Here is a 27,135-nt window from a genome sequence, read left to right as displayed (position 1 = left end):
TCTTTTGGGGTTGATATGCATCAGTTTTTAGGTGCTTAGATTGCTGGAGCATAGTTTTCCAAATAGTTGTCATGATGTTATGAAATCCAGTTTCATCCACTACCCAAATTTCTACATGGAGTAGAATGGCTAAAAAAAAGTATTTTTTTGTCCTTTGCTTCCCAAAGACTATATATGGCAAGGAAACCCTCAAAGAAACGAAAACACCTCCTGCTTCCCTTCACATACATAAAAAATTCAATCAAAATAAACTTGTGATTAAACTGTTACTGATAAAAAACTATAGTTTTGTCAATTTAGCTAAATCCTGCTTGTGAATGACAAGTCAATTGCTTACCTTCTAAAAATGAACAAACCCTTTCAGACACCGAGGACCTTGACTCAATATACTGGGGCAGAAAATTTTTTAAAATGGTGCCACAGTGATCTGAAAGAACTCATATCTCCAGAATCAAGCCCATCAGAGAGAAGGTTCCTACATGATCTCAGTGCTACCCTGAGTAAACTTACATTTAGAATTGTGTACTTAACAAGAAGTCTTTAAAAAAAAAAGTTGATTTACTCAGCCTCAAATTGATTCGGAGTTATTATATCTGCTACAGGCACGACTTTTTCCTTGTAAACTGGAAGGAGATCTGCTGGGACATACTAAGAAAAGAAAAAGAGAGAAACTAGTAAGTATTCAGGACAGTGCTTTGCATATTCAGTACAAAGCAGTACAACACACAGCATTACCCTGAACACATTCATATTCTAACTGGATAGAGGTCACACTCATGGAAAGATATCCAACAAATGACGACGGTGTATGCTAAGTGCCAAGTGCAGGGTTCATATGGTAAGTGCTACAGGAGCTCAAAAGAAGGAGAGGCTTCGAGAGAGGACTTTTCCTCTGGACTTCTTGAATAGGTAGGGTTCCAAATGGCAGGCATGGGGGGAGGGATATTCCAGATAAGGGAACTGTATGTTATAACAGATAGTGAGTACATCAATCTTTTTCGAATCAGAGTTCTTGTAAGGAAATAATACAAAGAAGGAAAAAATCATAGGATGAGATAAAAGAAATGAGAGAGGCTACATGGAGATGTGTCAAACTTTCCAGTTCTAATTACAAAACACAGCATAGAGAAAACTTGCTTACTTTTAATTTTGGCTAAAGTGATTAAAACGTACCCCCTGGTCTATTAGAATATTCTTTTCTCTCGGGTTGTCTGATTAGTAATTCAATATGACAATTTTCATTAGATTTCAGACCTCATCAGATTTTTCTAAAAAAAATCAGATTGAAACATACAGTATGTGAGGCTCTGATAGAAAACCGATGAACTTTACAGTATACTTAAGATTACCCAACACGTTTTTAGATGGCTATTGACTAGCCAAAATTTCCTAGGGCTGGTTTACTATAAGGTTACTTCTCTGGAGTATAGGTACTGAAACATATTTGACAACAAATCCATCTTCCCTAAGTGAGCAGGTCATGCAACATTTACCAGACACTCTCACTCTGAATAAAGGTATCCTCTTGGACACATGAATCATAACGTGGTGACTGAACAAAATCTAAGTCCTGAATAAACACTTTACTTGGTTTAAGTCTGATACCTTTAATTATATTGATTTGACTTAAGAATTTTTTAAATGATAAACACAAGTCAGAATAACAGATCTCAAGATTGCTCCCTCCTAGCCAAAAGTCCCAACTACTTAGAAACTAAATAAAAGCATCTTTGAAAATGATGCTTCACTATTGACTTCATATATTTTAGCTAGGTCTTTTTGGAGAGGTTTACTGGCTGACCTTTTTTTAAACGGTGGCACAAATGAAAAACAAGGGAATAGCAAATTAGAGCCATGGGGTTATGGAAATTAAAATGAAAAGATAAACCAGAAGACCATTAAATGAAAAAAAAAAAAAAGAATAGAATAGATGGCATAAATGTGGTCTTCCAACAGACGATAAGATCATATGGGTGATGGAAAGACTTGCACGAACACTGGTATGAGTGAAGTGAGCAGAACCAGGAAAACAGTGTACATAGTAACAGCAACAATGTGCGATGTCTGACTTTGTTAGACTTGGCTCTTCTGAGCAATGCAATTATCTAAGACAACTCCAAAAGACTCATGATGAAAAATGCAATCCACATCAAGAGAAAGAACTATAAAGGCTGAATGCAGATCGAAGCATACTATTTTCACCTTTTTTATGTTTTCTTTCTCATGGTTTTTCCCTTTTGTTCTAACTCTTCACAACATGACTAATGAGGAAATATGTTTAATATAATCATACATGTAAAGAGGCCTCACAAATAATTTAGTCCAACTCCTTTATTTTATAGATGAAACTGGGATGATAGTCCTCTCTGCCCTGGGCAATGGTCTCAGAATACCTAAGAGACCTTTTATAGTCAGATTACATGCCATTTTGGGGAGGGGAGAGTGGAGGGAGGGGGGAAAGTTAGAATTCAAACTCTTATAAAAGTGAATGTTAAAAACTAGAAATAAATAAATATTTTTAAAAAGATCATATGAGTGAAGCAAATCTGTGAATTGCTTCTATTGTCACTTTGTGGCAAATGTCTAAGCTAATGGAAGAAGATGGAAAATTTAATGATCCCAATTTTGTTCTCAACATTGGAGGACCACTCAAAAGAAGATGTTCTAGTCAAGGATCCAGGTACTTACCAGAGCATAAAGTTTTGAGAAAGAGTATAAAGTTAAGGAGAGTAGAGAAGTAAATACCTTCCCTAACAGTACATTCTCTCTAACCCTCCTGGGGTTAGAGACTCAGAACCTTTTGGGAGGTTAAGGGGAAAGTAGCTAGAAACTAGCAGGCTCTGTTTTTCAGGTTCAGTTTCTCACTGGGCTTAAATGGCAAGAAAAGAGAGGAATGGGTCAGAAGTCTGCTTTTCAATACTTTCCCAAACAAAAATGGAGCATATCAAGCCAAATGTATCTTAACTGTATTTACTAAGAAAATAGAAACTAAATGAAAAGCACAGGATTTTAAGAGTCGTGAGACCTGGGTAACAAATCCTGGCTCTGCTATTAGGTGGCTGTGGCCAAGTTATTTCACCTCTCTGGCCCCAGTTTCTTCTTTTGTAACGTGATAGGGCAGGAGGGATGATTTCCAGGGTCTAAATTCCATAATCCCATGATCCTAAATCAACAAGAAGCAGTGAGGCTACATAGCAACCTGTGTGGGAACATAGTTATTGTAGCTTTCATCAGGGGAGCAACAAAATCGTCTATCTAGCTCCTCTCAGGAGATGAGGAAGGCAGGAAAGGAGGAGCACAGGAGCAAAGGTTCAGAGATTTAGAGCTGGAAGGTGCCTCACAAATCATTTAGTCCAACTGCTTTATTTTATAGATGATGAAACTGGGATGACAGTCCTCTTTGCCCTGGGCAATGGTCTCAGAAGACCTAAGGGACCTTTTGTAATGCAAATAATAACAAAATACTCTATGGGCAAAATACTTCTCTCCATATTATTGTTTGAAACTCACGGTGTTACATGTTCATATCACTGCAGGGGTCTTTTGGTAATTTGTCTTTAGGAGTATAATGACAGGGGCTGGACTCAACTAATTTACCTATGTGCATAATCACCAATATTTAATAGGTTAATATATTTGGATTTTACAGCTAATAAAAGATCAGAAAGTTTACTTATCATTATACTGAATAAAACTAATAAAGGTTTCTTTCAAGAAAGATAATTTAGCATTGCATACAATACTTGGCACTTGACTTTTGGTAAGAAAATTGTAGATGAAAGAGTGTGAGTGAGGGAGAGGGAGAGGGAAAGAAATAGGGAGGAGGAAAGGAAGAGGAAGAAAAAGAGAAGAGACAGAATGAACAATAACAACATACTTTTAATTATTGGGCTAACAAAAATAGCTTCTTCTATCACCAAACATCAAATCGGGAAAGCCTGAAACTCTGGTTCCCCACCAACTCAGCATTTTGTTCGCTACCTTCTTCCTTCACTCTATTTCAAAGGTATGAAGTGAAGAGAAGCAAATATAGTTTGGGGACTCCCACTTTAGGGTGGGACATAATTTTGCTTGAACCTGAGTAAGTTTTGGGGCAATTTTAGCAAGTCAGAATATCAACAATGATACAAACAAAGAAGTAGGAAGAGAATTATGAGCCACTGCAAAAATTGACAGGAGTGAATAAAGTCCTGCAGAAAAAGAAGAGGAAGTGAGACAATACTCCACTGGTGAGGAGGGAGAGGTGACAGACAACTTCTCTCTCTTAGGATGAGAAATCACTTTACAAGGTGATGGGAATTGTAGGAAATATAATGTAGAAATCTATGGACACTAGAAACTTGTCTAAGAGAGAGGAGAAATGGGCCAGAGTAAGGTCAACAGAAAGGAAAAAGAAACTGGATGCTTTAGGCTTTTGGTCTAAAAAACCTAGAGGAATCAGGGAATGGCTGTAATGAGAGGAATCAGGGAGCAGGTCACTTAGGGCTTCAGCAAGTTAGCTCATGGAAAAAGAAGGAAAGGTAGAGTGACAATATTTTGTAAGCCAAAAGCTGGGACACCCGGTCTGATCAAGGAGCATCCCATTACATGTGAACAGATTTTGCTTTTCCTTAAGGTGGGACTGTCCCAGAAAATCCAGGATGGTGTAGGTACTGCGAACCCCAGGGATCTCTAGGCTATTCAGTCCGCTAGAATACAAAGAAAAGAAACAGGGTAATAGAAATTATACAATTAGCATAAGCCAACTGTGAGATGATCCTTGGGAAATAATGCAGGAGACTAGGGAAAAGGAAGAAAAAGACACTAACTAAAACAATGGTTCCCCATTTTATTTTTTACTCCTAGCATAATATCCTCCGCTGGGAAGAATCTGTACACACTGAATGTTTTAGTTGGTTATACTATATGGGTGTGGAGTTCATGTAGTTGCCTTTAGGTAACAACTGTTTTTGCTGAATTCTTTGTGAGCTCAAAATCTGATATGTTCTTCTTTTGTAACGTGATAGGGCAGGAGGGATGATTTCCAGGGTCTAAATTCCATAATCCCATGATCCTAAATCAACAAGAAGCAGTGAGGCTGCATAGCAACCTGTGTGGGAACATAGTTATTGTAGCTTTCATCAGGGGAGCAACAAAATCGTCTATCTAGCTCCTCTCAGGAGATGAGGAAGGCAGGAAAGGAGGAGCACAGGAGCAAAGGTTCAGAGATTTAGAGCTGGATCAGTGCTTATGTGTGAGAGACAAATTTTGTTTACTTTGCAAATACTATACTTACCACACAATATACACCGGGTAATGAAAATTTAAGCTAAACAAAATTATTTATAAATTTTTATCTGCATTAATTTTGAGGTATAGATCTCCAAGGGGCAGCTAGGTAGCACAGTGAATAGACTTCCAGGCCTGGAGTCAGAAAGATCTGGATTCAGATCTGATCTCAGACATTTACTAGCTGTATGACCCTGGGCAAGTCACTTAGCTGTTTGCCTCAGTTTCCTTACCTGGAAAATGGCAAACTACTCTAGTATCTTTGCCAAGAAAACCCCAAATGGGGTCATGGGTTGGACATGACTGAAATAAATGAACAAATAGCTCCCCAAACTGCCAGTGCCAGGGCTCATCCTTTATAGTGTTACGTTAGATTAGGAGAGTTCTGTAGCAATTTATGGGAATTTTTCCAGATACTTCCAGGCTTTTATACGCTCCTTAAGCTCAATTATTTCAAGTTTTCCAGCCATGTTTCATGGCACTTCCTGGTCATGTGACCACCAGCAGATAACTCTGAGCTCAATTTTCTCTTCTTTAAAATGAGCATAAAACCTGCAGTACCTACACCTCATACATAGAATCGCTGTGAGTTTCAAATTCCACAATGTATTTAAGCTGGCTTCAATTAGCATGGCATACAAATGTCACGTCATTACTACCAAATACTGAGCAGCATATAGGCACCCTTTCAGTTACTTTTAAACATGAACCAGTATCACCATTCAAGCAGTAAGGGAATTACTAACCATGGAGCCTTCTCCATTCCACTTGTCGCCCATCACCGGATCACACACTACAAAAGAAAGAAGCACTTTAGGAAAAGATCTTTTCATGTCATGACAAAGAGAAGTAGGGCATGTAACATATTCTTCAATGTTATAAAACTCTTAATTGATTATTAAAAAACAAGTCAAAAGGTACAAGAAAATATGATAAATGATCTTGCTTCTTTTCCACCATTCATCTTGTTACATGGCTTTCTGCATTTCCTTGTCCAAAGCTGTCTGGTTAATTTCTTTATAATTTATAATCAGTTTCATTTTCTACAGAGACTATATGGCTGTAGGAAACAAGCATAGAAGCCATAAAGATCTAGGTTCGAGTGCAGCCTCTGACAGATACTAGCTGTGTGAGTAGAGGCAAGTCACTTAATGTCTCTGTGCTCCGGGTAAATGCCATAGAAAAAGTGCTGATCTATGGTGACAGAGAGACTTTCTTTACCCAGGAGCGACTTGCACCAATGACATCACAGGATCAGGCCCTATTCCTATCTCTGCGTTTTCTTTGTGAGTAAAAATACTATTATTATGAAAATAACAGTGACTATTTAAAATTTTATTAAGATCAGAAACAGTAAGCGATTTCCAGGAGAGTGCTAGACAACTGGGTGAGAACTCAGAAAGAACTTTTTTCTTTTTTATTATAATTAACAATTATCCACACATAAAAGCATTTCAATATAGCCCATAAAAAGAACTGTACAAGGTGTCTCAAAAATCTAGTGCAGTTTTTAAGGTTTAAACAAAGCAGCAGTTTTAAGGTTTAATAACTTCAGAAGTAAAAATACTACAAACTTACAAAGAAAAATATCTGAAACATTATTTGAAATTTTAAAATATTGATGATTCAACACAACTCTATCTTGTGCTATCTATTGCTTTTATCAACTGCTGATCGGTGAATCAATGGAGTGCATTTGTAATCATAGCCTTAGGATCATCCAAAGAACAGTTCATATATGATGGATTTGATATGGACCCAAGAGAAAACAAAGTCTAATGGAGGTGGATCAGGAGACCAAGACAGCCAAGCAAGAAGACCTCCTCCATTTATCCACTGGTTTGAAAGTGTAATCCAGAATGTTACATACACAATACATAATGATAGTATGCCCCATCTTATTAAGGTTAAAAATGTTATTACTCAAAATTCATAAGACTAAATATGTAAAAAATTTAAATAACTTAACTTTCAAATAATGTTTTTGTAGGATTATAGCATTTATACTTCTGAAATTTTTTAAAGATTAAAACTGTACCAAGACTTGGGGCACATATAGTATATGAAACTAAAATTGTTGTGTATAGCTTATTTTGAAAAAAGTGAAGGTAAAATTTTACAAGGTAGTAACTTGCCCAATTTTGGTCTCCTAAAATTATTTTTTATTTCTCCTGGGTATTTAAAATGTTTTGTAGATATTCATTTTTTCCTTTTAATTTTTTTTGTGTTTCTGTCACTACCCACTAACTCTCCCCACTCTCAGCCTAAAAAAGAACTCTAACAAATAAGTAATCATATCAATTCAGTATTTTTCCTACCACACCTAAGAAATGTCTCTTGTGATGCCCTCTTTTTCTCTCTGCTCTCTATCTCTACGATCCTCATTCTTATCTGATTCTGAGTCATGTGACTCAAAACTCCAAGTTCTATCTGTCCTTAAGTTATTTTGATATTTTGATGTTTTGGTCTTTTCTTCTGTTCGCTGGCATTCATTTTTTAACTCTTCCCTCCTTACTAGTACTTACTAGACTCCATGGCTGGGCTGAATAGTCCTTCTCAGTTCCAGAATAAAGATTTCATCAGCCTAGGTCCCTGACTTGTATAACCGCTTGGATACAACTGGTTCCAGCTCATTGTTAGTCGCTCTTCCCTCAGGGATGAAATAGCCACCTGAATGGTTTTTTTTCTCTGTGCTCCTTTCCTTTATGTGGCTGGGCAGAGTTGGGGGGTGTGGGGGACTGTGTAGGAATGTTTGGGAAGAACTGCCGAAGCTACCTACAGCTGCCCACACAAGCTTTCCACTTAAGATTATGTTTGCCATCCTGGGCATGTGGTGATGGTTGGGAAAAGCACTAAGTATTCCAAGCATTAAAGTGCTCCTGTTAATACCATGCTCTTAGGAGCGCCCAGTACTTGCACACCCTAAGACAAGGCAGCCAACTTGCTTCATTGTCTATCATTTGAAAAATTTTATCATTTTACACACTTTGCATAACTATACTCTTATTCTCTCAAGACTAATTTGAAAACCCCACTGAAAGAAAAGCATTGGTTTGTCATCTAATGTAGTCTCACCTGGGATCTGGCAATAAAGGAATAAGAAAAACAACTTCCTACCATATACCAACTTGGAGTTCTGCTGCTTCAGCTCTTGGATTATGTCGACTACCATTTCCAGGAATGACTTATCTCTGGTGTAACCTTTGGGAAGAAAAACAACAAAGTGCATAAGAACTAGTATGACTAAAAGAGATAGCTCCTCATGACCCTGATGGAGGAAGAATGGCAGCTGCTATGAATTGGACCTTTCTGAGCTGAAGTGTTCTATGACTATTCAGCAGAGCTGAGAGGAAGCCAGAACTCATGGAGCCAATTCACTAAAAAAAAAACAAAAAAAAAAAAACCTCGCCTTGGAAAGAATGTTGAAAAGTAAGCAGTGCCCTTGAATGGTAGATTCTTAGCATTCTGTATTAACTATTTTCTTGTTAGTTTGGTTAAAAAAAAAAAACGCAACAACTTTTCTAGCCTCATCAGAGGCTAATGCATAAGCAGGGAGCCAAATCCTTGAAAGTACTTGCAATATGACTAAAGCAGTATAAAGCACTGCTTAATCCAAAAAAAAATTTTTTTGGACTTTGCTGTTTGAGAGGTCTCCATATTTTAGAAAATCTCCAGTTTTAAAACTGGAATGTCCTACATTCCCTTTTTGGATGTTTAAACTACCATTAGAAGGATGAATTCTACTAGTCAAAATAACACTATCTAAGGATAATCATGTGAAGAAATCTTAAATCAAATCTTAAAGCGTAAAATAGTACCAAAATATTAGAACAGCATTCTAATACCACTGAAATTTACTAGCTATAATATCATCATGCTAAAAACAAGATCCTTAGAGTATAGGAATCTTCATTCCCCCCAAATTTACATAGGATGAGAATCAGGCTAGGTAAGAGGAGTCACAGATAGCAAAAGGAAAGTCAACTACAGTACAGATCACCAAACTTAACAGAGGGGGGCTCTATGACACTATATGGCAGGTTCAACATACTATGTTAGATAAGCCATTTCATATCACTGTGTCACAGATATCCTCCAAAGTGCACAGAAGAGTTGTTTTTAGCTTTAATAAGTACTGAACAAATAGAGTTTAACTTAACACAACTAACTCATTAGCAACTGAACTAATGAAAGACAGGGAGATAAGACCACAGATTCATAGAAAATCCTCCAATCTCATTTTAAGCAATAATTTCAAATACTTTTACCAACCTTTAAAAAAGAAAACCAACCACCAGAACTCCTGTTAATAAATGGATGATTTTCTTCTTCTCTGTTCCTTAAATACTAAAACTAAATGACATTCTTCATGATGAAACATGTAACACACACGGCCTGCACGTGAGTCTGTATACAACCTACACTGCCTTTTATTATTAGTTCATTTTTCTCCTGAAGTAGACTTGAAGTTTCTTGAGGGCAGGGTCAGAGTTGTATACTTCTGAATCGTTATAACATCTAGCAGTGTCCTGATACACCCTTTATGATTTAATTTATTTGTTATTTTTTTGTTTGTTTTTTTGGGCAGGGCAATTGGGGCTAAGTGACTTGCCCAAGGTCACACAACTAGTACATGTGTCAAGTGTCTGAGGTCACATTTGAACTCAGGTCCTCCTGACTCCAGGGCCGGTGCTCTACTCACTGCGCCACCTAGCTGCCCCTATGATTTAATTTAAATGAAGGTAACAATGAAATACTCCAAAGATAGGAGGCAGAAGCAAAGGGGGAAAAGCAGGTGTAGTATTATAAAAGCTATTATTAGAGAAATCAGACAATGAATAATAATAATAAAAACTGTTTTATTCCATAAAGTGCTATAAGGATGTTGTTGGTAGGGGAAAAATACCATCCAATGCTATTCTAACTCCTGCCCAATAAGTAAAATACTTATAAAATAGAATAAAATACTCCCGAGGCTTCTTACTGACTTTAACAAGAATTTACAGATGTATTTTTTGTGAGAAGGCAGACCTTAATGGGACTATTTTCTCTGAAAAATCACTCCTGTGCTTCATAATAAACGTTAATATTTTGCTGAGCCAAAAACCCATTGTAAACTGTAGTTTTAGAGGTCATGCTATAAATATATGGTATCTTCATTACAGTATTAGGACAATTCATGGAGCCTAAGGGGAATGCAATCATACAAAAAAAGACTTGGTGCTAAAGAGGCCTTTTGGATAGTTTTTTTAAGTACTTAAAAAAATCCTTCAGTGGAACAGATTAGGGACACAAGACACAGTAGTAAGTGACCATGCTAATATAGTGTTTGATAAACCCAAAGACCCCAACTTTTGGTACAAAACCTCATTACATGACAAAAATTGGTAGGAAAACTGGAAAGCAGTATGGCAGAAACTAGGTATAGACCAACATCTCACACTGTATACCAAGACAAGGTGAAAATGGGTATATGATTTAAATGGAAAAGGTGATACCATAAGCAAATTAGGAGAGCAAGGAAATTACCAGTCAGATCTATAGATAAGGGAAGAATTTACAAACAAACAAGAGACAGAGAGCACTACTAGATGTAAAATTGATGTTTTTGATTATATTAAACTAAAAAGGATTTGCACAAATAAAACCAATGCAACCAACAAGATTAGAAGGAAAACAGAAAGCTGGGAAACAATTTTTACAGCAAGTGTCTCTAATAAGGGTCTCATTTCTCAACTATATAGAGAACTGAGTCAAATTTGTAAGACTACAAGTCGTTCCCCCAAAAGACAAATGGTCAAAGGATATGAACAGACAGTTTTCTGGTGATGAAATCAAAGCTACCTATGGTCATATGAAAAAATGGTCTAAATCACTATTGATTAGAGAAATGCAAGTTAAAACCATTCTGAGGCACTACCTCAAATTGGTTAATATGACAGAAAAGAAAAGATGATAAATATTGGAGAGGACGTGGGAAAACTGGTGGAGTTGTGAATTGATTTAACCATTCTGGAGACAAATTTGGAACTATGCAATCACACTGTACATACCTCTGATCCAGCAATACCATATTAGGTCTATATCCCAAAGACATCATAAAAAAGGGAAAGGGACCTGGATGTACAAAAATATTTATAGCAGCTCTTTTTGTGGTGGCAAAGAATTGGAAATTGAGGGGATGCCTACCAATTGGGGAATGGCTAAACAAGTTGTGGTATATGGTTGTAATGACATACTATTGTGCTACAAGAAATGATAAGCGGGTAAATTTCAGAAAAACCTGGAGAGACTTACATGAGCTGATGCAAAGTAAAGTGTGCAGAACCAAGAGAACATTGCACACAGTAACGATAATATTTTACAATTTGTGATCAACTGAGAATAAATCAGCTACTTGCAGAAATACAACCATCCAAGACAATTCCAAAGGACTCATTATGAAAAATGCTATCCACCTCCAAAGAAAGAACTGATTGAGTCTGAATGCAGATGGAAGCGTCCTATTTTGTACTTTGTATTTTTTTTTCTTCTTTAGGTCTGTCTTCTTTAACGACATGGACTAATGTGGAAATGTTTTGAATGATTGCATATGTATAACCCATATCAAATTGCTTACTATTTCAGGGAGGGGGCAGGTGAGGAAGGGAGAAAATTTAGAACTCGAAATTTAAAAAAAAAAATGAATGTTAGGGGCAGCTTGGTGGTACAATGGCTAGATCACTGGCCTTGGAGTCAGGAGGACCTGAGTTCAAATTCAGCCTCAGATACTTACTAGCTATATGACCCTGGGCAAGTCAATTGCCTCCCCCCCCACAAAAAAAAAGAATAGAGAAAAGGGTGATTTGTAATATAAATCTACTACAAGGGGGAAAAAAATCTGTTTTCCTCCATTAATAGAAACAGTAAACCACAGCTGAGTGTTTATACAATATAAACCACAAATAAAACAGACTAAATAAAACTCAGCTGCTAAATGGGGCTGGAAGAAGTTACAAAACTGAAATGACTAGGTTATTTAATCTTACCTGAGCCATTAGGGAAGCAAAGCAAACTTTCTTTTCTCTCCTCAAGCTTCTCTCCACACTCTCAGGTGAAGACTTTCCCTAACACTTTTTTCAATCAGCAAGGTGTGGAATTCTTGTTCCATAGTCAACAAATTTCCCTTCATCTTATTCTTCTTAACTTCCCCTCCTTCCACCTACCAGTCCTCTCAGAGACCTGGCTCCTCCCTGATGACACTATATCTGTAGCCATCCTATCCAACACTGACCATTCACTCACAGCTCCCCACCCTCCAGCCACTTCTAGACTCAATTACAATTTTATACCAATTTAGATCATGGTGATTAATGTATATTTAGTGGCCTCTAAAGCCTCCACTTATATTAGGGAACTTTAATGTCCATATTCATGTTCTCTTCTCTTTCCTAACCTCCAAATTCCTCAATCTCCTTAAATCCTATGAAATTCCTCAATCTCCTTAAATCCTATGACCTAATTCTTCACTCCACTTCAAGGAGAGGGAATTTATTCAGTCCTTACCATGTCAGGCACTATGTTAAGCACTGGGAATACAATTTAAAAGCCCATACCCATAAGAAGCGTACATTCTAATAGGGGAAGACAGTGTATGGTCACAAACTGGATCTTACCATTACCCACAAGCGTTCTACTTTCATAACGAAAAACTGTGATATTCCTCTGTCTGACCCTAACCATCTCTCCCTACGCTTGATCCCTTTTAAATCTATTCTCTGTTCTCACTTAGACCTCCAATCCCTCTGACCCTTCAGTACTTTCTCAGGCTGTTTTTCCGTTTTGATTTCAGTGTCTTCTGTTTCCAATCATCTCCTTCTCTTCAACCCTCCAGCCCTGATGTGGTATGGGGTTGTTGATCTCAATAATGTGCTTTTCGCTATTCTTGTGGCCAAGAATAGTCAGGAACAGTTTGCTTTCACCTGGGAAGGACCGCAGTATATCTTTAACATCCCTCCCTTAGGCAACCTGAACTCTCCATAATTCAATACAGCAAGCAGAGAGGCCCTACTTTCTTTTTTTAATTTACTTTTATTTTTTAAATTTTTTAAAATTTTATATTTTAAAATAAGTTGATTTATTTATTTTTAGTTTTCAACATTCATTTCTAAGTTTTAAATTTTCTCCCCCTCCCCAAGATGGCATGGAATCTGATTTAGGCTCTCCATATACATTTCTCCCGAGGTGAACTTGCACAGCCCTCCCTCCCTCAAATCAAAGTCCACTGCAAGTCATGTCATCATTTCCCTGATGTGATCCTCTTAGAGAAAGAAAGACAAACACAACCTGTGAGTAGCCTCCCCTCCCCTCTCCTGCCCCCCTAGCACAGAGTCAATGTAAATACTAAATAGCAACTGTTTCTCTTTTGTGCAGGGGTCTTCCCCCGCCCAATTTGATTTCTTTTTTTTTATTTTGAGTTTCTGATTAAAGAGGTCATCCCTTGATTAACTTCTCAAAGAGGCCTATTCACTGAATGGGTGTTACCTTACTCAATGTGAGAACCTAAAAGGACCTTAGCCTAAAAGGGCCAGGGTCTCCTAAAGCATCCTGGGCCACCTCTAGTTGTTCTGGAGAATATCTAGCCACTGGACCCACATGACTCTGGAGGAGAAAATGAGGCTGGTGACCAGGCACAGACTCCCCTCACTCAAATCAAAGTCAACTGTAAGTCACTGTCCTATAAGGTCAATGGGGAATAAGATCTTCTCTGCCCATCAATAGGCCTCATGTGGAGCCCATTAAGAGAAGCTTGCTTGCTTGTAGGAAGGCTTATACACTTTTTGCCCGACTGCTCAGAGGTAAAGGCTCTCTCGATCCACTGGTGAATGTAAAGTATTCATAGCAGTTTTGCTTTGATTCAGGCAGTAGAGCCCTGTTGGTCTTTATTTCTCTTCTCTGTATTTCCTCTGTTTGTATTTTATGTAATTAAAGAAAATCATTGACCCCTGAAACAGCTATCTTTCCTAATAAAGTAGATAAAAGAACTTGCACCAGTAGCCATCCTGAGTATGCCAGTGTGGTTACCATTACATCCCCTGAGGGTGCTTTGCCCAAGGAAGGTACATTTCAATGGCTGAAGGCTGTCTCCTTAACTTTGGGTTTGCTGGCTATATTTCTTTTTCAAAAACCAAGCCTTAAGCCCAACTCACTCTGGAGCTCAAAAATTGGACAACAGGTCTCTGCCCTCTTAGCAGAGAGTGAATGTAAATACTAAATAGTAATTGTTTCTCTTTTGGTCAGGAACTCTGAGGGTCTTCCCCTCCCAGTTTGATTTTTTTTTCTTTGAGTTTTTGATTAAAGGGGCCTAGACTTTAGTGCCCATTAATTTGTTAACAGGATGTGAAAGATGGGGATTTTGGCAAGTCCTCCCAGTGTGCTGAGCTAAGGAACTGCACTTCTGGTATGGGAGAGGACCTTGAAGGATGAGCTAGCTATGATCTTCATTTCCACACTGATTTGTTGGTAGTGGTCATGACATGGTTCTGGTACACTAATCAGGGGTCTGGAGAGAATGGGACTAAACCATCAAAGGCTCTCCCATCTAGGGTTAGGACCAGTGGAAGAATTACGCCAACGAACCCTTCCATATACAGTGGTTGGCAGGGTATGTCAGCAAACATCAGAGACATCAGAGACAGCAGTCAACTAAAATTGAAGAGAGCCATGATGCCAACTTGTAACAGGGTCACATGAGCCCTTAAGGGTAATATAGTTACTTCTCTCCAACAGGTCTCCTCACAACAATCAGAGCACCCACCTATCCTATGGTACCTTCAGCCTACTTTCAAATAGCAAACTGAGCCTCTCTGGAACTGCCCAATTCAGGGCAAGAAGTTTGCTCCTACTAAAGAAAGACTGAGTCAGTGTGCCCTAATTATCAAGGTAAGGTGTTCTACTTCATCTAATTCCACTTGATGCCATCTTAAGAAGGAGGTCTTGGAACACTGTCTTCCAACAGGCAAAAGATAATAGGCTTACAACCAAGAATAATTTACCCTACAAAGCTAACTATATCCTACAGGAGGAAAAAAAACCCTTTAATGGAATAGAGGACTTTCATGTATTCTTTATGAAAAAAACAGAACTTTGAAAAATAAACACAAGAATCCAGAGAAACCTAGAAAGATAAATTTATTTGAGCAACTGGAAAGAGTGATATGTAGATGTCTTGCTAACATTCTAAAAGGGGAGAAGAAACAAGAAACAACCTTCAGAAACTTAAGGTCTTGAGAGGGTACTGAGGAAGGTAAATGAGAAAAACAGGCAGTGGGGTCTGACTGCTTATAATCTGGGCTTTTATGGTGCAAAAAAGAGGGTAAAAGGACTACATTAGTGTAGAAAGGAAGGAGGAGATTAACTTGCAATTTATTGTAAAAGGAGTATGTAAAAAGGATATACAAACATGGAGGAAGGGCTCAGGGAAGTGGGTATCAGATGAATCTCACTTATCTGAAAGTCAAAGGTTGAGAGAAAATAAACTCACTCACTCTCTCTCTCTCTCTCTCTCTCTCTCTCTCTCTCCCCCTCCCTTCCTCCCTCCGCCCCCCCCCCATATAAGCTCACATGCTCCTGATGCTGAAGGGGGATTAAAAGAAGGGAGAGGGGTGTTTGCAGCAGGGAAAAGAACTAGAATCTAAGGGTGTACCTTAGGTTACCTTAGACAACTGGGGAACAGCTGGACAAACTGTGTCATATGAATGTAATGGGATATTACTGTGTCATAAGCAACGGCAAAAGATAATTTTAGAGAATCTTAAATAATATGAACTGACATCTAATGAAGTTAGCAAAACCAGGAGAATAATTTATACAAAGACAACTACACCATAAAGAAAAACAACTTTGAAACACTTCACTTTGAAAGATCTCGATTTCACAGAGAAGTAATGCACACAAAATGCAGACATACATTTTTAGACATGTAGATTTTGACACTGTGGATTCATTTTGCTTGACTTTACTTTTTTCCCATTTATTTTTCTTGATTAATTGGGGATAGGAGTATGGGGCACAGAGATAGTAATACTGATGCCCCCCCAAAAAGAGGAACACTAACATTTTTTTAAATGCACAAAGAAGTTGCAGCTGGTGGATTGTGTGAGCTTGGAAGCTACGGGAGGGCTAAAGTCAACTGAGTAACTGTACTAAGTCAGATATACTCCTGGGAGTGGAGGGCCACCAAGCCCTAAAAATAGGTAAATTGGACCAGGCTAGAAAAGTGTAGCAGATACTTCCAGCCTGGAAAAGATAGGGAGACCCAGTCTTTAAAAAAAACACACAACAGTACAGAACAAAAGATAATTTTGAAAGTAACATGCTGAACTTGGATATTTTTTTAATGCAAGTGATATGAAATAGAGATTCACAATTTCATAAAGAACTATAATTTTGTGTTCTGCTGTGTGTATGGAAGTGGGTTTTTTTAAGTTATTTCACATGGGATAGGGTTAAGCTATAGTAAGGATAAGGTCCAAGGATCTGACACAGCATTAGCAAATGGACAAGATGGCAATGTCCAGGGGGGTCCAGAGGGTGGGCAGGAAGGCAGATGGTAATGCCCAGTGGGGTGTGAGTTCATCTCTTTGCCTACCAGGAAGTATAAAAAATGACATAAACAGTTATAAGATGAAAACCACCAGGTAAACTTACTTCCTCTCCTAGTCACACATATAAACACTCTACTAAGAGTGAACTAGTCCTTTTGAGGTAAAGAGGAGGGTTGTATTTTCTTACCTGTGAGAACATAGTCATACTTATTCACATTGTTCAGCTTAAGACCTTCGTACAGCTCATGGAGTTCATTTGAATTCAACACCTGACCTTTCCAGTTTGGATAACCTATAAGAAAAATAAAAGTATTGAAGCCTTTACTTACAGTTATAGACATGACCAATATCAATACCAAAACAATGCTTCTTTCCCTAAAGTAGCATTCTGGTTACAAATCACCATCTTTTTATTATATTTTTAAAATTTTATTTCTTTATTCTAAACTGAAACAACACACAAAACTCATAATGCACACATGAGTTAAGCTGTTGGTTCAGACATCATTTTCCTGAAGAATGGGCAGTGTCTCTAAGTGAAATCCTAAAATCACAAAATTGGTTACTTTAGCTTGGGGTTTTTCTAGAGTAATTCCGTTTTAGATTATCAGTAACCATTTTCATCTCCATGTGAATAAGTTTTGGATAATTTTCTCTGAGCAGGTTTAGATAAGGAGAAGGTGGAAACACCTAAGGGCAAAACTGGAAGGTAGTAGGGGATCTTTGTAGAAATGTCAGAGATAAGAGAGAAGAGCCGTTTACAAGCAGTTATTAGCTCACTGGATGCTGGAGGAGGCTGCCAGGGAAAGTACACACCAAGTCCAACATTCCTTAGTTGCTGTTGACTGCATTTTGCAGAAGTTTGCCTGCCAGCATACTAAGTAAGAATGAGAGTAAACTGGCCCTGCACATTCAGTATAAAAGACACCACTCTTGGCTTTTAAGTTCCATTTTATGAAGGCTGACAGATAACAAATGGAACTTGTTTCAAGTGAAGAGAGCTCTGATGGTGGTGAGGGCAAGATAGGTCACAACTAGGAACCCAAAGGTCTGGGAACGGAAGCAGTCTCCAACCCAGAAATTTTGTTGCATCCCAAAAGAGATCATAGACAGGGAGACAGGAGAATGAGAAAAGTGAGAAAGAGATATGAGATCTTTCACAGGGGACAACAAAGCCCCAAGTTTATACTTTTACTGCTCCCAGAAGAAAAGTGATTCCTCCACTGAAGGAGCAAAGGTTGGGTGGGATTTCACCTGGGGTAGCTGCAAGAGAAGCTGAAAGAGAAATCTGATGAGCGACTGGAGCAATAACTGCTCCTGAGGGTATGGCTTAATGAAGCCAATGCCAAGACAGTCTCCTACTGAGGAGTAAAGACTTACTGTTACAGATTCAGCTACAGATAGGGACTGCCCTTTGTCCCTTTTTCTGTGGCTGAGATGGGGAGCATTCAAAAAATTCCTTTGCAGCAAGTTACCCTTAGGGATCTTCAAGGGAGAAAGAAAAAGAAAATTGTTTTCCTAGATGAGATCTGTTCTACTCCACTGCATTCCCTCCCACAGCTCACCATGTACCCTCTAAACAGCCAGCCTCAGGGAATCAAATCTCATCTTCTGAGGGAAGTCCCACCGAAATGATAATATCTTCAGAATGTATCTATGCCTCTCCCTGACAGGAGAAACCATATAGGTATAGGCTGATAAAGTGGGAAAATCTAAGAAAGATATAAGGAGAGCTGCAGCTATTCCTTGGACAGATACCATCCGTATGAATAGGAACTCTGAGAGAGGAAGGGGGTGGAAAGGAAGCACAAAGCCCACTACCTGGCTATCAAAAGGTAAGGATAGCAGGTTGATATAAAAAAGCACCTGATGACTACGAAGTACAGGGAAATTCAGAACTCAGTCCTTCAGCCCCACCTAAGCCCTACCGCATTTGGATCATTCCAAAATGGTTATAGAAGGCATACCACAGAGGGAAGAGATATGTATCATGAGTATCTGCAAGTCCTTTTGGCAACCTCTATGTGGATTGTGGGTAGGGCCATGTGGAAACCCTTGGAATTGCAAGGCAGATGACACCCGGCAGCTTACAGGGACCTATAGTCTTCATTTTACTATAGCTGGTTCGACTTCATTAATGTTATAGACCAAGTAGCCTTGAGTATGAGTAGTAGAAGGCTCCTGACCTCATCAATACATTTTTTCACTTTTCCTTAGTCTATGACAAGTCAGGAGAAGTTTGCTTTTGCTTGGGAATGAGCTCAGTATACTTTCACTGTCCTTTCCCAGGATTACCTGAACTCTCCCTTATGCTGCCACATTCTAATGGGCCTGGAGACCTGAAAGAGTCATCTCTTCTTGGGGGCACTGATGTACACCACTACGACAATGACAAAATGTTAACCAAGCCAGGTGAGCCATGGTATCAGAATCCTTAGACCAGACAGTAACTCTGATGAGGCACAGGAGTAAGAAATCATTTGTGAAAATCCAGGGTCCAGTCCACTCAGTTGAGTTTGGGTGAATTCAGAGGATTTTAGGAACAGTCTGGAATAAACTACTGACACCCACCACCTAAGAAGAAAATCCAGGGACATGCAAGTTTTGGAGAGCACTCTCTCCCCACCTGAGTAACCTAGCAGCCATTTACCAAGTCATCCACAAGTACACCTCTTTGAAATGGGGTCCAGAACATGCTACAGCCACAGAAGATGGAAAAGCAGGCTGTCCAGCAATCTTTCCACTTGGGCCCTTACAGGGCTCAAAGTTGCTGGAAGTCTCTTGTTGAGAAAAAATAAGCTGACAGGAGCATTTGGCAGGTGGTAGCCAGAAAGAGACTATTGCACTTCTAGAAATACATGTTTACCAAAAGGGAAACTCACTATTATCTCTTTTAAAAAGTAGATGTTCACCTATTTCTTGGCCCTAGTTGCTATTTAACAGATGACATGGGGTCATAATCATCCTTTTTGTCCAGAGTTGCCTCTTAGGAGTTGGGTGATAGAAGATGGTACCTCTAACAAGACGGGCAGGGCCCAGGAGGCTTCTATTGCTAAATGGAAATGCTTCATTCAAAATCATGTTTGCCTGGATCTCAGCAGGATTAGTGCCTTTCAATGCTTGGATCTGCCACTCAGATCTAAGATTTAGTCTTTTCAAGTGGAGGTAGAGGGAAGGGGGGAAGGGAAGAAGCCTAGAGTTTTTAGCTTTTGTTTTGTACTTTTTTTTTGCCTTTATTGGTGACTCCTTCAGAGAGGAGGGAGAGTGAGCTGTAAATTTTTTCTTCTTATTTTTCTTTTCCCCTTAGTACTGCCTATTCCAAGAGCACTGTCTAATAAAAGCCTTAAAAGCATTTATATAGTAGAAGGTCCCTGTAATGGCTACCACACTGACATACCGAGGATGGCTGCTTGGTGAGGGTTCTTTTATCTGCTTCACTAAAGGAAAGGTAGCTGTTTCAGGGGTCAACAACCTTTTTTAATTAAACAGAAAAAGTACAGAAAAGAGAAATAAAGACCAACAGACAGGGCTGTACTGCCTGAATCAAAGCTTTACATCCACCACTGAATCAAGAGAGCCTTTACCTCTGAGGAATTGGGAAGCTCTGAACATACAGCCCCTCAGAGTCTCGACCAGGGAATCATCTTTCCCATAAGTGAGCCCTCAAAACAAAAGCTCACCTCTCACAATATGTAATCTTTAGGCTCAGTGCCTAATCAGAAATTAACAAAGGGTGTGTAAGGCTTCCTACAAGCAAGCAAGCTTCCCTTAATGGGCTCCACATGACGCCTGTTGATGGGCAGGGAAGATCTCATTTCCCATTAACCTTACAGTCCTCTAGAAGATCCTTAAGATTTTGCCATTATGGGATGGTAAGTAATAGGACCAATATGTACCAGCGTTCTCTGCTACCTTCCCACATGGATAAAGCTAGTTTTTTCACAAAGATCAACAAAGTTGGGTCATGATTGGCCCAGGGCCAAGGCTCAAGCTGTTCCCTCTTGGACATAACTTTTCCTGGTAGCATCTGGCCAAGTAGTCATGGCTTCCTGGTTATCTGACAAAAAAAAAGGCCCATCTCCATGGGGATGGGGTCCTTCAGACTAGGTGAATGCCCTGTAACCACTGGAGTCACTATATCCAACCCTGCTGACCCTATACACTTCTCTATGGAGAAAAGGGGCAGGGGATATATCTACCCAAGCTAAGTTCTGGAGCATCCTCACTGTATACCTTTCTATGTCAGGGCTAAGTAAACTTCATTTTCTTAACTGCTAAATGACCTGTGAGTACCTCATTTTGTTCCAATATTAAGCATAAACTGACAGAGTGACAACCTAAGTCAAGTCTGTCCTTAACAAATGGTCAGAAGTGAGGGAACCATGAGAGTATAGTGTCACAGAAAACAATGGATATTACTTCACTTACTACTGAAATAAAAGAAGAACCATCGGTCTTCTGAAGGGAGGGTCTAACTGGAGGGACATTCGGTGCTTATGGAAAGACCATTTATTAAGAAAATGACAATACACCCTCACTTAATTTATATATTTAATGTAATGCTAATCAAAATGCCAAGGGGTTTATAAAATCGTACTGAAATTTACATGGAAAAAACAAACAGGAAAGAATCTAATAGGCTGGTGAAGGAAGTCTTGCACTATCAGGCTTTAAATCATATTGTGAAGCACATTATAATCCAAACTATCTAGTACTGTATAAAAAAATACAGAAAAAGCATTATGGTATTCAGTAGAAGATATCAGAGACAGAACCACATACATATAAAAGATTAGGGAAAGGGATAAGAATTGGGCCTGTGATCGCACAGATTTCCTTCCAAATGAGGAAACTCCATCTCTCTACCCATGAAGGTGGTATCTTGTCTGCAAATTGCACATAGTCAGTACATGTCAATGGTGAGCCTTGAACCCTGTACTTCCTGGCTCTAAGGCCAGCCCTTTTACACAACAGGCCACAATGATGTACAAAAGATTAGTGTTTCCCAACACTACAGAAAATAAATTGAGGAAATGTGTAGTGCTGATTCTGAAGTCAGAGGACCTGGGTTCAAATTCTGCTTCTAATGCTTATTCCCTCATCCCATCTATCCAATCAGTTGCCAGATTTTACGTTTTCTACCTATACAGCAACTATTTCTCTCTACTCAACCATTTCTCATTAGGTTCTTATCACTTCTCACCTTGACTACTTGCACTGGATACACCCCAAGTCTAGAATGCCTCTTTACCATCCCTCAAAGAGTCCCTCAATAACCACCTTCTACATGAAGCCTTTCCTGATTTCCCACAACTGCTGGCACCCTCCCTCCCAAACTATCTCACATTTAGCTACTTTGTATAGATTTTTATTTGCTACAAATGTCTTTCTTGTCGCTCCCATTAGAATGTAAGCTTTTGAAAGCAGAGATTTTTTTTTAAAATTTTTGTATTTGTATCTAAGGCCTAGCACAGTGACCAGCACACAGTAAATGCTTTAAAAAAATGTCTGTTGTTTTACTAACTAATCTCTATGGTCCCTTCCATTTATAAAATGTGTTAACTCTAGGTGAAATTCCAAAAGTAAACGAAGGGCAAAAAGAAAATAAATATAAAAATTATTAAACACATTATGAAACAAAGCAAGTCTTCTCTTCAATTGCATTCTTATTCTAGCTAAATAATAACCAGCCACATAATAACAAGGATCTACAGGTAGCTCTATTTATGAAGTCTATTATTATCACACACAACTTCCCAGGTCTTCCAATAAAAAGCATTACACCAGGCTGAAAAAAACTCTTTCATCCTGCCTACATTAGGAGTTCACTTGTCTCTGGTTTCAGAAACAGTCTGTACTTTTTTGTGTCACTTTGCTCTCAGTTCAAAGTGTTGCCTAAATATATAATTTGGACTCACAAAATACCTGATCATGTCTTTCAATTTTACATGTGTTCTATTACAAATCTACAAATTACTGCCAGCTTTAGTCATATGGAGCAGAAATCTCAACATATGTTGTTTCAGCTTAAAGACAAATGGCCTCACCAGGGATGAAGATTATGGGACCTCCCATGATCAAAATCCAAAATCTGGTTCTTCAGGGATAATCCCTTCAAAACAATCAGAGAGCCTTTAAGTATTGGTGATTCTGATGTCATCACTGTTCCTCCTTCCACACAACAAAACAAATTCAAGAAGACCTGAGGGCATGTCCTACCTGTGACATTTTATGTCAGTGTCACCTAACTTTTCAATGCCCCAGGTACTTGCTACTACAGATGTAAACCTAAGTGGGATATTTTTTGAAGCCTATTTCCAAATAACATAAATTACCTGTATGATTTGAAAACTGGACGGAATTCACTGTGTCAATTTCGAATCCCAAAACCTGCAACAGAAACAGAACAAAATTTAGAGACCTAAAATGAGGTCCTAAAGTCTGGAACATGCCTAAAAATAAAGGAAATGATAAAAATTATATACTTCAATAACTACATGCCTAACTCAAAACAAAGGATTTTATTTTAATATACAGAAACCCCATAAACAGATGCCACAGAAATCTGGTTTAGAATTTATAATCAGATGATAGAATAGAAGATACTAATAGAAAAGACCCAAAATAGAAACAGTCTTCAGGTAGGGTACAATTGCTGCCATGATACATATGGGCAAGACTTAATTTAACACTTAAATTTTCAGTGTCCCTTATGCCTAGTAAAAGGCTCTTCTGCTTCACTTTAGCAATGATGTTTGTAAGAATACTATACAATCCAAGGCCTACAGGATCTAATGAGCCATAATCTCAGAAAATGGTACATGAAAACCACTTACATAAGAACTCAAATGAAAAACAAATAAATTGATGCCTACTTTATATAGCATGGTCCTGAAAAGGACAACAATCAATCAAAAATTACTATTCAATGCACGAGAGAGAGAAACTACAAAATAACAAGGTAGCTATGGAGATAAGACATTAGTGACTGAGGGAACATAAATGCTTTGGGTAGAAGCTGGTGTTTGAGCTGCTTCTTAAAGGAAAAGAGGCTATCTATTAGGTTGAGATAAGGAGAGATTACATTACAGGAATAGGGATGGCCACTGCAAAGATAAGGAAATGGAGTTTAATGTATGAGAAACAGATGACCAATTTTGGTTGGATCATAGAGTACAGAGAATATTAATATTAGAATATTAGAAAGGTAGATTGGGACCAGGTTATGAATGGCTTTAAATGACAAAAAGAAGAGTTCCTACATACAAATCCTAGGTGACAAAGAGTTCACTGAGCAGGAGTGACATGGTCAGGTTTGTGTTTTAGGAAAATTACTTTGACAGCAGTGAGTAGAATGGAGAGCAAAATGGAACAGGTACATCAATTTAGGCTATTGCAATAGTCTAGGTGAAAGGTGATGAGGGCCAAAACTAGGTGGAAGTGGCTATTTTAGGAGAAAAAGAGTCAGATGGTAGAGATGTTATGGAATCGAATGAAATGAAAAGCCTGAGAGACAGAGTTTCTGCGTAATTAGTAATCACCCCTGACAGACGAAAATCAACCCTGACTGGTAAACAATTAATGAGGGGTTTACATATTAATGAGGAGGTAGGCTAAAAGTCTTCAGCTCCTCCTGCTAAGGATGAGTCTCCTATGAAAACTCAGCTGCCTCCAGCAATCTGGACAAAGGAATCCATTTCTACCCAGACCACTCTGGTTGGTTTTCTCCTACATAAACTGGGTTATTTCCTAAGGGCAAGAATCCACCTAGATTAGATGTTATTTACCCTGTAATAGAAGTAAGACCTTCTAGTTGGGTGGGGTCAGCTCAAGACCTACAGAGCATGTACCCAGGCGGTTTAGGCAATCTCGTCAATCAACAATGTCCTTCAGATTGAATGGGCATTGCCTCAGTCAAACCTGGACCTGTTAAAGACTTAGTTTAAAAAGGCCAAGGTTGGGGCAGCTAGGTGGCGCAGTGAGTAGAGCACTGGCCCTGGAGTCAGGAGTACCTGAGTTCAAATCCGGCCTCAGACACTTGACACACTTACTAGCTGTGTGACCTTGGGCAAGTCACTTAACCCCAATTGCCCTGCCTTCCCTTCCCCCCTGCAAAAAAAAAAAAAAAAAATTCCATTGGAACCACCACTTGTTTACCCATCCCCCAAGTGACTGGCCTCCACTTTTCCAGTTGTCCTGATCTATATCTGGCCACTGGAGATGCCTCTGGAGGAGAAAGTGAGGGGGGTGGCTTTACACAGCCCTCCCTCACTTAAATCCAGTTCACTTGCATGTCATGGCATCATGTCCCTGATGTCATGGTCTTCTTTGAGAATGAAGGACAAACAGCAGCTAACTGGCCTATGGGGGCTGGTCCCTGAATGAGGAAATAGAGGGGAAAAGCCTTGATCCTAATCTAATAATTAGTTATTAATATAATATAAAATAATAATCACTTCTCTCAGGAAGTAGAAATGGAAAGATCTGGCTACTGATTGGACATAGGCAGTGGGGAAGAGTAAGGATAATGCTGAGGTTACAAAACAGAATCTGGAAGTATAGTGGTGCCTTTGACAGAAATAGGAGCTTGGAAGAGGAATGGATTTGAGAATAAAAAATAAATTCAATTTTGGACACACTCTGTTTGAGCTATCTGGACATTCAATTTGAAATTTCCAATAGGCAGTTGGTGATATAGGACCTAAAGCTCAAGGGAGTGATGGGTTGGATATATAGCTCTAGGAATTATCAACATAGAATTGACAACTAAACCCATGGAAGCTAGGATTACCAAATAAGAGTATAGAGAGAAAAACAGAAGAGGGCTCAGGACATTTTTGGGGAACACCTATTTAGGGAAGAGGCAGGATATGGATGACAAGCCACAAAAGAGTCTGAGAACAGAAAGAACAGAAAGAAAAGAACCAAGAGAGAACAGTGTCATGAACACCCAGAAAAGAGAAAGAATCCAGGAGGAGAGGGTGGTCGCTAGTATCAAATGCAACAAATAGGTTGAGAAGGATAAGGACTGAGAAAGGATCATTAGATTTAGCCATTGTGAGATCCTTAGTAATTTTGGAGAAAGCAGTTTCATTTAAGTGAAAAAGTGGAAGCCAGACTGCAAAGGGTTGGGGAGTGCGAAGAGAAAGAAGAGACTGGTAGTTTAGCTGTCATGACTAAAATGTGAATAAATGAGGTACAGAATGAAAGAGGGAGAAGATTAAAAATTGTTTATACAGGTAACTGGGGAAAAATAAACATTTTTTTTTTAAAAAGAGGGAGAAGATAATTTCTTTCTTGAGAACTGTTTAATCTTGCAAAGAAACATTATAAAAAGAATTCCTGAGCGAGTTAAATGGCTGCTCTCTTGAGAGAGCCGAATGGTGGGACTATGTATACCAAACTGAAGAAAAGCCAGTGGTCGCAGTGATGGTAAAAAATATCTTTGGATGGCATCTTTGTTACACTGTTAATAACTATATAGCCAGTAACCTTGATGTTTATTTAATCCCAGAAGATTGGGCAGGGGAGGGGAGGGGGACCTAACAAAGACGAATGAACAAAAGCTTATGGGAAAAGAGATTTTTCCCGCTACAATTAACATAAATGCTTTTCTGCCATCTTTTCTAGAAAACGTTTGTCTCTCACCCAGCTAGAATTCACCAAGGCACTTTATGTAAGGAATAAGTTCAAATTCCTACCAAATATCTGACCAAATTTCCTAAGCATATTTTTCAATACTGAATCCTTTCTCCAGTTTTTATCTTCCAAATATCTGTCGATGTTTTCTTAACAATGGTTTGGTGCGTTTATTCTGTTCTGTTGATCTAGTCCTTTTGTTTTCACCCAATACCAGAGAGTTTTCCATTTCTCCCTGTGCATCACACTGAAACATTCTCTATTCTCATCACAAACTCTAGTTCCTCCTCCATCCATCCCCACTCCTTCTCAGCAGAGAATCCTGACTCATACTCGACTTAAAAAATTGAGACCACTTTTTGTGAGTTCCCATTATAGCAAGGTGGACCCCTGCTATGGTCTTGATTTTTCCTACTTTCAAAATCCTGACTTTATAGTTAACCATTTCAACTTAATACAGTTATCTGCCCTTGAATTCCCTTGTCCTACCCATGCTTTTCCAAGCCCCAACTTGGGATTACTCTCTCCATTCCCACCAATGGCTCGAAATAAACATGGCAGGTTTCGAGGGATTTGTATTTGAGCCTACACTGTAACATTTTTATCAGTGACTTGAATAAAGGTATACATAATAAACTCATCA

The 27,135-nt window shown here is 38.7% G+C and overlaps 1 protein-coding gene across 1 annotated transcript in view; it reads right to left on the bottom strand.

Annotated features, from left to right (window-relative positions):
• PDXK (pyridoxal kinase) overlaps positions 1-27,135 on the bottom strand; it is a 70,344-nt gene that overhangs the window by 17,859 nt on the left and 25,350 nt on the right. Inside the window, exons 2-6 of the mRNA XM_036745909.1 lie at positions 23,189-23,243; positions 17,041-17,145; positions 8,386-8,469; positions 6,015-6,061; positions 563-648 (exon numbers count right to left, since the gene is read on the bottom strand). Coding sequence (XP_036601804.1) covers positions 563-648; positions 6,015-6,061; positions 8,386-8,469; positions 17,041-17,145; positions 23,189-23,243 — 377 coding nt within the window. The remainder of the gene's footprint in view (positions 1-562; positions 649-6,014; positions 6,062-8,385; positions 8,470-17,040; positions 17,146-23,188; positions 23,244-27,135) is intronic.

The sequence above is a fragment of the Trichosurus vulpecula genome, chromosome 2 (genome assembly GCF_011100635.1).
Source record: "Trichosurus vulpecula isolate mTriVul1 chromosome 2, mTriVul1.pri, whole genome shotgun sequence".
NCBI classification, from domain to species: Eukaryota; Metazoa; Chordata; class Mammalia; order Diprotodontia; family Phalangeridae; genus Trichosurus; species Trichosurus vulpecula.
This window is presented reverse-complemented; position numbering and strand designations above follow the sequence as displayed.